At 45.3% G+C, this 12,956-nt stretch overlaps 1 protein-coding gene across 3 annotated transcripts in view; it reads right to left on the reverse strand.

The window, feature by feature from the left end:
* CUNH15orf40 (chromosome unknown C15orf40 homolog) overlaps positions 1–11,113 on the reverse strand; it is a 114,820-nt gene extending 103,707 nt beyond the window's left edge. For 2 of the 3 annotated variants that reach the window (XR_004264693.1, XM_032264842.1), the window contains exons 1-3: positions 10,939–11,113; positions 9,686–9,812; positions 8,004–8,131 (exon numbers count right to left, since the gene is read on the reverse strand). Coding sequence is in view for 2 of the 3 variants with exons in the window: in XM_032264842.1 (XP_032120733.1) it covers positions 8,004–8,131; positions 9,686–9,812; positions 10,939–11,052 (369 nt within the window). In the remaining variant the exon portion in view is untranslated. Of the gene's footprint in view, positions 1–4,279; positions 5,095–8,003; positions 8,132–9,685; positions 9,813–10,938 lie in introns of those variants that run through there. The other variant, XM_032264840.1, reaches the window with a different exon arrangement.
* Between the last annotated feature and the right edge of the window lie 1,843 nt (positions 11,114–12,956).

The raw sequence follows: 12,956 nt of genomic DNA on the forward strand, positions 1-12,956 counted from the left end.
AGGTCAGCAGTTCCAGACCAGCCTGGCAAAAACCCATCTCTACTAAAAATACAAAAATTTGCTGGGCATGGTGGTACATGACTGTAATCCCAGCTACTCAGGAGGCTGAGGCAGGAGAACTGCTTGAACCTGGGAGGTGGAAGTTGCAGTGAGCCGAGATCGCATCACTGCACTCAAGCCTGGGTGACAGAGGGGGATTCCATCTAAAAAAAACAAAAACAGCTAATATTTGACGTGACTGCCCCACTGCAGGATTAAGAGAGAGCATAAAGTATGCAGCACTGAACTAGGCACATAATGGGTACCCAGTCAGGTTTGGACATTAGAATGAGGTATCTGTGGGCTGCTAGGGTACAAGAAGGACAACTCGCAAATCTTTCACCAGTGTCTTTATGGGGTGATGGGCTGATTTCAGTTGTTTTCATTCCTCTCCCTAAGGGGCACAGACAGCTCCACGTATGGGCTAATTCAGTTGATGTTTTCATTCCTTTCCCTCAGGGACACAGAGAGCCCTATGTATTAATTACCAGTTAGATTTTCTGTGGGTTTCAGTGACTCCTCCTGAGACAGCTTCAGGGGATGATGGGATGATGATCTCATGGTTTTTTTCCACTGCTAGTACCTTTAACTCCCCAAAGAATCTCCAGCCTCTTTGTCTGAATTAGGTAAATAAAACTGCTCTTAATGGCTAACGGCTAGAGCTTTGTTGTTTGTATGTGTATTTTTCTCATTTTAAAATTTCCTCAACTTGTGTGTTTACAAAACAATAAATAAGTGAAACAATACAAAAATGAATAATTTTGGCTGGGTGAGGTGGCTCACTCCTGTAATCCCAGCAGTTTGGGAGGCTGAGGAGAACGAACCACCTGAGCTCAGGAATTCAAGACCAGCCTGGCCAACATGGAGAAGTCCCATCTGTACTAAAAATACAAAAAATAAATAAATAAATAAACGGGCATGGTGGCTTAGGCCTGTAATCCCAGATACTTGGGAGGCTGAGGCAGAAGAATCACTTAAACCTGGGAGGCAGAGGTTGCAGTGAGCCGAGATCACCCCACCACACTCCAGTCTGAGCAACAAGAGTGAAACTTTGTCTCGAAAAATAATTTTTAAGTGACTTCTATAGCTGTCATTTTCCCTTCTTTGTTCACTCTTCTCTATCTTGCCTTCTAAATTCCATACCGTTTTCAGCCTCCTCTCTGTTGGACTGTTTCCAACATGGCCTGTATTTCTATTATGCTTCTGTTTTTCCTTTTTATTTATTTGAGACAGGGTCTTGCCCTATCACCCAAGCTGAAGTGCAGTGGCGTGACTGTGGCTCACTGCAACCTTGAATTCCTGAGCTCAAGTGATCCTCCTGTCTCAGCCTCCCAAGTAGCTGGGACTATAGGCACAAGCCACTATGCCTGGCTAATTTTATTTTTATAGAAAAGGGGTCTCACTATGTTGCCCAGGCTGGTCTTGAACTCCTGGCCTCAAGCTATCCTCCTGCCTCAGCTTCCCAAACTGCTGGGATTACAGGCATGAGCCAACATGGCCAGCCTTATCTTTTATTTTTAAATTCTGTTAGCCACATTTCAAGTGCTCAATAGCCACATGTGGTAGGAGCAGCTATCATGTGGACATGCCGCCCAGTATGGCTGTAGAAGAGGACTAAAGGCTAGCATTTTTGTTGACCTGACTCACTCCCTTATTGTCCACAGTGGCCTAATCCCCCTAGGCATCTCTGATGAAAGTTTGAACATCACTGTGATAGTAAAAACATAGATGAGTTTCCTGTAGAAATGACCAGGGAGTATGTAACCTGTGGCTGCAAAATCTGGGGATTTTTCCCTCCCAAATTCTGTCTGGGGGACTGATGGCAGACAGGCTAAAATGCAAAAACCCTTAATAACTGAATTCTAAGGATTGTCTGAGGAATGCCTATGTGGGTAGAAATAGGTGCTCTTCCTGCAACCTAGAAAAAATAATTTCCTGTACCATGAAGGATCATTATATCTCCAGTGTTGTCCCAGAAGAGGATCTGTGACTGGCTGCTACCATAGGTCCATCCCTGCAGCAGAAATGGGAGCTCTAGATGGTCATAGCTCCCTTACTCTGGCCCCTAATTTCCCTGGCTCTGATTCCAAGCTCTCCAAGCAGCCTTAAAATGATTCTCTTAAAGAGATTTCCCAAAGGGACAGAATGTGCTCACTACAGATCCCACTATACAGTCTATTTGGCAGGTCTGTTCTTGACTCAAGTTAATAAGTTGGCATCTTGATTAGAAATTAGCTCCTTGCCAATTGCCCCACCCAGGTCCATTTTCAAAAACACTGGCTTCGTGGATTTCTGAAAGCTGCAGTTAAGGGAGAAACTCAGGACCATGCTGCCTCCACCATGGCAATGAGCCGAGATGCTCATGTACCCAGCTGGCCCCAAGTTAACAACACTCAGGCCTGAGCTCAATTTAAGATACAGGGGGACTAACCTTAAGGAATAGCTCTGAAGCCTGGCGCAGTGGCTCATGCCTGTCATCTCGGCACTTTGGGAAGCCAAGGTGGGCGGATCACAAGCTCAGGAGTTCAAGACCAGCCTGGCCAAATGGTGAAACCCCATCTGTACTAAAAATATGAAAAATTAGCCAGACTGGCGGCACACACCTGTAATCCCAGCTACTTGGGAAGCTGAGACAGGAGAATCACTTGAATCCAGGAGGCAGAGGTTGCAGTGAGCCAAGATTATACCATTGCACTCCAGCCTGGGCGACAGAGCAAGACTCCTTCTCGAGAAAAAAAAAAAAAAAAAAGGCTCTGAGAAGACAAGAAGGATCACAGCGTGTGAGCGTGGTAGTCAGGCACTGCAGAAAAAAATTTCCTATTAGCACTGTTCACTTCAAAAGGAACCAAGTTTCAAAGTCCGTGTAGTTTTGTTGTGTTATGGTGCCACCTCTTGGATGTAAATTGAAATTCTAAGTTTTTAGTCACTAGTTACATGCATTAAAACAATTTGAATTTGTGGACACGTGGGTTCTAAAATTTATATTCTGCATTATAGCTAAGGAACTATATGTAACCAAATCCCTGGAATCTAAGAGGGAGATGCTGACAGCCCATAGCCCAGAGAGCTGCCTCTTAAAAAGTTTGTGCATTTAGGTGTTTGGAACTTTATTTTTTGAGACAGACTCTCACTCTGTCGCCCAGGCTGAAGTGCAAAATTTAACAATCTCAGCTTACTGCAACCTCTACTTACTGGCTTCAAGCAATTCTTGGGTCTCAGCCTCCTGAGTAGCTGGGACTGCAGGCATGCACCACCACACCCAGCTAATTTTTGTATTTTTAGTAGAAACAGGGTTTCACCATGTTGGTCAGGCTGGTCTTGAACCCCCGACTTCGAGTGATCTAGCTGCCTGAGCCTCCCAAAGTGCTGGATTACAGGCATGAGCCACCGCACCTGGCCTAGATGTTTGGAACTTTAAACACTGCAAAGGTGCCACCTCCATCCTCTGGTTCTTGCTGTCCATCCCCTAACCAAGAGTAAAGTGTGGTATGGCTCACAGAAATCAGGAGTCCGAAATCTCCGCTCCTGCCTCCAGGGCATAATGAGCCAGGCTGTTCTTACCCAGGTTCTGTCAAAGTATAGCGTAGGCAAAGCACCTAGCAGTGTCTGTCAAGTAAGCACCCAAGTTAATAAATGATGAATCAATCATGTTTGTACAAGTAATCATCATTTATTAAGGTGGGGGTAAGCCAGGTACCGTGGCTCACGCCTGTAATCCCAGCACTTTAGGAGGCTAAGGTGGGAGGATTATGAAGTCAAGAAATCAAGACTATCCTGGCCAACATGGTGAAACCCTGTCTCTACTAAAAACATAAAAAATTAGCCGGGCATTGTGGTGTGCACCTCAAGTCCCAGCTACTCGGGAGGCTGAGGCAGGAGAATCGCTTAAACCTGGGAAGCAAAGGTTGCAGGGAGCCGAGATGGAACAAATGCATTCCAGCCTGGGCGACAGAGTAAGACTCTATCTCCCCAAAAAATACTACTGAATCTGATGATTGCAAGTTACCACTGTGGAAGAAGAAAATTCAGTAACATCTCAAAAATTATAATTCATATTAGAAGTCTGATTTTTCTTTACTTTTTCACAAAATGGTGAATGTAGTCTTCAAAAGATGTAAAAAAAAAAATTCTGCTTTTAAATAAGCATTTTAAAATCTAAGGAAAGACTACAAAGCAGCGTAACAGGTTTTCTGTCACTTGTAAATTGGATTAGAAGACAATCCCCAGAATTCTAGAACTGTTGTGGAGATATGATGACTTTAATTTACAACCTGGAAAAACTTAATTCAACAAGGAGTCAAAAGATCTGAGTTCTAGTTGCCAGTGGTACAATCTTGAGTAAATCTCTCAGCTTCTGGGTATCAGACGCTCTGCCCACAGAATGAAAGGTGTTAAATCAGGTCATCCTCAATATTCTTTCCAGCTCTGTTATTTTATAATGCCATGAAATCAGAGTAACATGTTCCAGGCTGTTTGGGGTTAGGGATTTCAGAACCCGTATTCAATGTGTAGCACTTTTAAAATTTCTACTTTTTGAAGTCTTATTTGAACATATATATATTCTTCTCTGCATGCTCTTCTGTGCATACAGTATATGTTTCTATTTAACAGCCTTTTCATCATTAGCAATAAAAAAGTTTCTCAAGGATATATTTTTCATTTCTTTTGAGAGGGAGTTCACTCTTGTTGCCCAGGATGGAGTACAATGGCGCGATCTCAGCTCACTGCAACCTCCGCCTCCTGGGTTCAGGCGATTCTCCTGCCTCAGTCTCCCGAGTAGCTGGGATTACAGGTATGCACCATCACACACAGCTAATTTTGTATTTTTAGTAGAGACAGGGTTTCACCATGTTGGTCAGGCTGATCTTAAACTCCTGACTTCAGGTGATCTGCCCGCTCAGCCTCCCAAAGTGCTGGGATTGAGGCATAAGCCACCACACCTGGCCTCATTTCTTGCTCTTATGTTTTTTTGGCTTCCTTTTTTAATTTCTCCAAGATCTCTTCTGGAGTTGTAGAGGCCAAAAGCTTCACCACCTTTTCACGAGATTTACCACCCTGGACCAAAAGAGAAAAAATATGCTTTACTGTTTAGCACATTCTAATGCCATTAGGAGACAGCAGACCTCATTCGTACAATGGGCTTTCCTGACAGCTTAGGTACCACTTTCTCTTGGTTACTTTTGGTCTAACCAAAGACCATCTCTTAAGATTCCACCTTACTAGCATTTGTTACTAAACATTTGTTAGTACTAACAACTCTCCAGGGTTTTTACCTTCATACATCAATTTCTATAATAAAAGCTGGACATTAAAATCTCAAAGATGAATATGAAATCTTTTTTTTTTTTTTTTTGAGACGGAGTCGCTCTGTTGCCTAGTCTGGAGTGCAGTGGCGCAATCTTGGCTCACTGCAACCTCTGCCTCCTAGGTTCACGTAATTTTCCTGCCTCAGCCTCCTGAGTAGCTGGGACTACAGGCTTACGCCACCATGCCCAGCTAATTTTTTATATTTTTAGTAGAGATGGAGTTTCACCATGTTAGCCAGAATGGTCTCGATCTCCTGACCTCATGATCCACCAGCCTTGGCCTCCCAAAGTGCTGGGATTACAGATGTAAGCCACCACACCTGGCCGGAATCTTTATAATATTCTAGTCTTAAGCAATTCTTTAAGTTAAAAACAAGAATCATCTTGGCTGGGCACAGTGGCTCACGCCTGTAATCCCCACACTTTGGGAGGCCAAGGCAGGCAGATCACCTGAGGTTGGGAGTTTGAGACCAGCCTGACCAACATGGAGAAACTCCATCTCTACTGAAAATACAAAATTAGCCAGGCGTGGTGGTGCATGCCTGCAAACCCAGCTACTCGGGAGGCTGAGGCAGGAGAATCGCTTGAACCCAGGAGGCAGAGCATGTGGTGAGCTGAGATCATGCCACTACACTCCAGCCTGGGCAACAAGAGTGAAACTTCGTCTCAAAAAAAAAAGAAAATAATATTTAAAATACCAAAATTAATATTGCAATTTTATATAAGCTTTGTAGTAAAACAATTATAAATATAAACAAATTGCTGTTCTCTATGTTGTTAAACATTTCTGAAAATTCCAAACAAAAAGCAGCCACATATCCAAGTGCCACGATTTCACAATCACTTAAAACAACTTTAAAAAGGATTTGTTTTCAAACACATCTTTTAAAGAAGATAAAATCTGAGACGGGATTTATTTAGATGGGTAGAATTTGCACAGGCGGACGAGTGGTGAACATCTTTCAGGCAAATGTCAGAGCAGGAGCACCAGCCAAAAATCAGAAATAACTTGCCCCAGGTGGGGCATTCAAATGGATTTTTAGGTGCAGTCTGTTAATCAATGACTTTGAATGCCAGCTGGAACCCAGATAGGAGCAATACAGTATAGCACTGGAAAAGGAGTAGAGCTTTAAGAAATATAAACATGGCTGGGCCCTATTCCTGAAGATTCTATTTCAAGAAGCCTAGAGTGAGACTCAGGGATCTGTATTTAGAAATCATTCCCAGGTGATTTTGATATCCACCCCTAGTGCAAAACCATATTAATGACATCATACAAGCCTTCTGTCTTCCCAATGAGCTTCTTCTAGTGAGCAAGGGCAACATAGGGGACCAGCAACACTTGACAGAGTCACTCATGGAGATGACTAACAACAGGAAATGCTTTAGGTTGTTTAGTGTGGTGATGGCTTGAAGGATGAGAGAGGTAAGCAAGATTAATCTGATAGCAGGTTCAGGAATGAATTCAGAAAGAAGAAAGTGCTGGCAACGCTGGCAGTGAAGACGCATAAGCATACAGTGTGGACAGTCTCAGGATTAAGGCAGCAGGCATGAAGGAGACTAAATAGGAAGAATTCACAGATTTCTGTGATTAAATAAATTTAAAAGTTATAAACAACCAGTTTCCCAATTATTTGAAAAAGACAAAAAAAACCTCAATATTTTTTGAATCATTATTGATGTGTAATAATCAAAGGTGGCTGGGCATGGTGGTTCACACCTGTAATCCCAGCACTTTGGGAGGTTGAGGTGGGCAGATCAGTTGAAGTCAAGAGTTCGAGACCAGCCCGGCCAACATGCTGAAACCTCATCTCTACTAAAAATACAAAAATTAGCTGGATGTAGTGGTGGGCACCTGTAATCCCAGCTGCTTGGGAGGCTGAGGCAGGAGAATCGCTTGAACCCGGGAGGCAGAGGTTGCAGTGACTCGAGATCATGCCAATGCATTCCAGACTGGTCAACAGAGCGAGACTCTGTCTCAAAAAATAAAACAAGGCCAGGTGCAGTGGCTCACGCCTGTAATCCCAACACTTTGGGAGGCCAAGGTAGGTGGATCACCTGAGGTCAGGCCAGTCTGACAAACATGTTGAAACCCTGCCTCTATTAAGAATATAAAAATTAGCTAGACCTGGTGGTGGGTGCCTGTAATCCCAGCTATTCGGGAGGCTGAAGCAGGAGAATCACTTGAACCTAGCAGGCAGAGGTAGCAGTGAGCCAAGATTGCACCACTGCACTCCAGCGAGACTCTGTCTCAAAAAAAAAAAAGAAAGAAAATAAATCAAAGATGTTTAAAAAGTCAGGAGTCCTGTGTGCCTGGCCTCCCCCCTTGCCCAAAGCTGAGAGACCACCAGGCACAGTGGCTCATGCCTGTACTCTCAGCACTTTGGGGGGCTGAGGCAGGTGGATCACTTGAAGTCAAGAGTTTGATCCCAGCTTGGCTAACATGGTAAAACCTCATTTCTACTAAAAATACAAAAATTAGCCACTTGTGGTGGTGTGAGCCTATAATCCCAGCTACTCAGGAAGCTGAGGCAGGAGAATAGCTTGAACCTGGGAGGCAGAGGTTGCAGTGAGCTGAGATTGTGCCACTGCACTCCAGCCTACGTGACAGAGCAAGACTTCGTCTCAAAAAAGAGAGAGAGAGACGGAGAGACCTACCTTATCCAAAATCACATCACTCTTCCTGAGTTCTAGGACCTTGGAAAGATACCGACAGAGCTCAGCGTTAGCCTCTCCCTCTGATGGAGGTGCTGCAATAGCTACATTTACAGCTTCTGCTGTCAAATCTGGAATGAAAACAGGGTGGACTTTACCCTTAGGAAGTTATTTTTCTTCATGAAGTGAGGACATTTTGTAAAAGAGTTTTTTGAATTTGCCTGACACATAGATTTTCAATTAATAACTGTTGAATAAAGAAATGAATGATTAAACTAATCACATTTAAGGGAACATGAACATGATAAAAATGGCCCTACCGTTACAGGAAATAAAACCGGAGAAGAAAACCGATATTTACCCAATCTTGCTGACCAAGATGGGCTTACAGAGCCCTGGGGAGTATCCTGCAACCGGAAATTGCCCATGGTATATTAAGAGCCCCAGGCATGGAGTCAGAGATGGCCTTCAGCCTCATCAATGTCACTAAGGAAGTGCAGGGACAGCCTAGCTTATTAGATTGTACAGGGTTGTGCAGAGTTTCCTCATCAGGAAAATCAGAGCCCTAGACTAAGTTCACCTCTTATGTGACATGTATCTTGACTGTTCTAAAAATTTAATAATGTTTACTTAACAAATATTTACATAGCACTTACTATACACTAATTTTAAGCACACACAAACGTGTTAAAGGCTTTACAAATATTAACTTCTTTAATCCTTATAAAGATTTCATGAAGATATTAGTACCATTATTATCTCCATTTTACAAATGAGCCACAGCACCCAGACTCCCATTTTAGATCTAATGAAACATAATACTCCAACAGTAGACAGTGTCCACACCCGCTACTTAGAAAATGCTGGCCAAGGAGAACATGGCCAAGTCAAACTGGTCATCAACATAAACCAGGCCTAGTATACCAATTTTGTGGTCTTCCTTTCAAAATCTAAACACAGTGTGGAATATGGAGCTTAAGAGGTGAAAAAGACCTTCAAAATAATTCAGAGCATGGTTTTCGAACTTTTTTCTCCTTTAGAATCCCTTTCCCCCAATTTTCTCTAGAATCCCAATATTTAAAACAAACATAAACACAGCTAGTCAGAGTCCTGTGTGCCTGGCCTCCCCTTTGCCCAAAGCTGATTCCCGAGGCACCTCCAGCACTCCAGAGAATAGCTTGAAAGCCCCTAACTTAGTCCAGCGATCTCATCTGACAGATGAAAAAACTGGGCCCATGAATGTTTTATACTGTTTTACTTAAAACAAGTTCACACAGGAACTGATCACTGGTCTCAGATCGAAAGTTTCCTCCCTCTCCTTAGGCCACGATCATTAAACTACACTAAAATGTGTCTTCTTTCTCTGGCCAAATGTCTCCAGTTTTGGAACAAGACAAACTAAAAATCGAGGCTACACACAGGTTTCCATTATCTGTCCTTTCTAAAATACCATATTTTAAAAAAGAAAATTGTACAATGGTTTTGTGTAACTTGGCATGATTTAAAGATATATTCACTTTCAGGCACCTTTACATTAGAATCTAGAATTTTAAAATGGAGAAGCCGCTAACTGCAGATGTGACAAATCAATGGTCACAGGATAAGCCTTCAGTTAGCCAAAGCAAAGGGAGGCTGGAAAAGACATGTGATTCACACTTAAATCCCACCCCAGTGTCCCGGCATACCTGTTACAGCATTTTGTTTGGAGCCAGGTTTGGCATGGATGGCTATGGTGACACAACCTTTAGGATCAACTGCCACAGGACCTAAGGGAGGAAGAGGTCTCTCCGGTTCTTTGCTCTGGCTTTTACCCTAAAATGACAACCACACAACTTTACAGGTTACAAAATATTTTCCCACACACTTAATTTGATCCTTCCACTGACCCCTTTCACCCTTAACAGACAAAGTGGGCTAATCAGTGGTGTCCAGGGACTTCTGGCCACCTAGGACGCTTTTCCCACGAACTTCATTAATCAATTCTCCCATGAAGCATTCCCATCAACCCAACAGTGTTTTTTCCTCCCTTGCAAGAAAATCTAACTCTGGCTTCTAAACCTTAATGTTTGTTCCTCCCTAGGGAACAATTCCTCCTGGGCAGGGACCATTTATTATTCATCATTGTAACTCATGCAGTCAGAGCTAATAAATGTTGGTGAAAGTGTATATGTGTGCGTGTTGGGGAAAAGGGAGAAAAAAAAAACCAGTAGGGCTTCATATTTAAAGGCCTGTTATGGGACAGGGGCTGTGCTAGGAACTTTCATTCAACAAATATGTAGGCAATGGATAAGTAAAGATATAAGGATATAAGGTCCTTGCTCTCAAGCAGCTCGGACAGCTGCGAGGGAGAAAGAACATACAAAATCATAACAACACTGTGCTAAGTGCACCCATGAGATACACACGGGGCATTACCGCACGGGCAGCTCGGCACTGGGGCACTGGAGGATCCTGCCAGCAGTGGCAGGAGGCAGTCCTTGAGCTGAGTCTGAGAAATGGACTGCGGTTGGCCAGGAAAGACGGTGGAAATGGGAGTGGTGTATTCTTGACAGAAGGGCTGCGATCAGCCCAGGTAAGGGAGGAGGACGCAGAATAGGGCCTCCCGGGGAAGCGCAGGCGTCACGCCGCTGCTGGAACGTGAACTGCTGGGCTGGGAGTGCAGGGAGGCCAGAGAGGTCAGCACACGCAGCCCAGGGAGAGCTCGGCTGCCGCCGGGCCCAGCACTCCGTCACCGGGTGGACGGCGGCGCAGCCTACTGAGGCGGGGCGACTGCAGCAGGAGCCGCAGCTCTGGGGGTGGCGGTGGCGGTCCTGGGCCCCGGAACTGAGAGAAGGCAAACTGCCGGCGGTACCTCCACCCCCGGGCCCCGCTTCTCCCGCGCTCCTAAACAAGGAGCCCTGCGGCCCACCCCTCTGCTGCCAGGGGACCTGCCACTGGCCTTGGTCGTCGCACCAGCCTTCTTAGGCATCTCGGCGTCAAGAGGAAGCCAAGCTGAACCCCAGGTGCTGGGTTCTGCCACGACCTGCCTCGGCCCTCTGTAGAGCCGCAGCATCCCTGTCTGGGGAGGCGCCGGAAGAGCCCTCTGCACTTGCGCAGGTAGCGGGCAGGAGCGGCCCCAGCGCGCAGCGCAACCGCTTTTCGCGAGGGCGACACCTTACGGCCGGCGGGAGCGAGTCTCCACCCTCCTCAGCTGATGGGAAGATGTGTCACTTCTGATCTTCTCTTTCCTAATCGGGGAAAGAAAGGTATTGTCACTTCGCAGAATTGGAGAGCGCGGTAAGGAGTGCACAGGGCCAGGTGTCTTCTCGCTCCTGCAGCCAAGCAGCAGGTGCAAAGCCCCACGCTGCTGCCTGTGGCCAGCAAGTCTATGCAGAGCCTCGTGCCCTTGTGAATCTTCCACGTATCGATGGCGCACCTACCTCGTGCCAGGCGCAGCGGATCCCACAATGTAAAAGAGGAAATGCACTGCGACATGTGATATGGCGAGGCATGAAACAAATCAGCAGAAGCAAGATCATGGAGTCACTGAAGGCTTTGAAGCAAGGGATTGGGAGTCCAATTTGTTGTGTTTTAGAAAGACACCAGCTGCACTGTGGCTGACAGAGGAAAAGGCAGCTATAGGGAGATCCGCCCCCTAAATGGGAGACGGTGACCTGAACTAAGCAGCGAGGATGGAGCCCTGATCATTTCAAGGATCTTCAGAAACTGGAATGATCAGAACTTGAGAATGACTGCATGTACGAATAAGAGCGAAGAGTCAAGGAAATGCCCAGGTTTGGGACCCAAGGAACAGGTTTGGGAGTCCGAGGAGAGGAGTTCAACTTTGGACATAATGAGTTTGAGATGACCACCGGACATCGAAGTACAAATATTAAAGGGGTAACTACATATATGTAACTGAAGTTTGCAAAATCAAGGCTGGCAATAGAGATTCTGGAATCTTCTGAAAAATAGATGGCAATTGAAGCAATGGAAATGGATGAGAGAAAGGCTGAGAAAGTGTGTGCGGAGCACGAGGGCCAGGATAGAGCAGCAAGAGCAGGTAGAGAAGTCAACAAAGGACGTTGTCCAGGTAGCAGTATGGTGTAATGGCAGCTAAGGAAGGGTGCTTCGAGAGGGAATATCAACAGTGACGAATGCTCCAGAGAGAATGTGTCACATGTAATGACCAAGAAGTGACCGCAAGACTTAGAAATCAGGGTGGTGTTGGTGACCCAGGCTGGAGCAGTTTCAGTGGAGAGAAGGAAGTGGAGATAAGTGTCGAGAATAATCCAGTGACTTCACTGTGAAGGAGCAATTGGTATCTGGAGGGGCACGTGCCATTCAGAGACTTATTTTTACCATATTAGAAGGTTGGTAGAAAAGAGCCAGGAGAGGAGAGGTTACAGCAGAGGGCAGTTCCTGAAGAGATGGGATCCGAGCTCAAGTAGAGACCAACTGCACTACAGGGGACTGTAGACACTCCTCCCTTCCTAACGGAGAGCTTAAGTGGACATGTAGGTGCGTTTATAGGTTTGCTGATTGGAGCTGGGATTTCTTTCGTAACTAAGGCTGGAGGAGGTGTTGAAGGTGTGAGCAAAGTGGAACAGCTTTACATTGGGACTCTGGAGAATGGCAAAGGGCTGACTCTTGGAACTCATTCTACGGTACTGACAGTTAAAGGAGACCATGAAATCATCATGATCCCAATCTATAGTTACATTATTTATTTCTGAGACAGAGTCAGTGGGATGGGAAGAGCCTGTCACCCAGGCTGGAGTGCAGTAGTGGGATCTCTGCTCATTGCAACCTCCGCCTCCCGGGTTCAAGCAATTCTCCCTGCCTCAGCCTCCAGAGTAGCTGGGATTACAGGTGCATGCCATCACACCCATTTTATTTATTTTTTGTATTTTTAGCAGAGACGGGGTTTCACCATGTTGCCCAGGCTGGTCTCAAACTCCTGAGCTCTGGCAATCC

Source organism: Sapajus apella, unplaced genomic scaffold (genome assembly GCF_009761245.1).
Source record: "Sapajus apella isolate SASKATOON/1434 unplaced genomic scaffold, GSC_monkey_1.0 scaffold147, whole genome shotgun sequence".
Classification (NCBI taxonomy): Eukaryota; Metazoa; Chordata; class Mammalia; order Primates; family Cebidae; genus Sapajus; species Sapajus apella.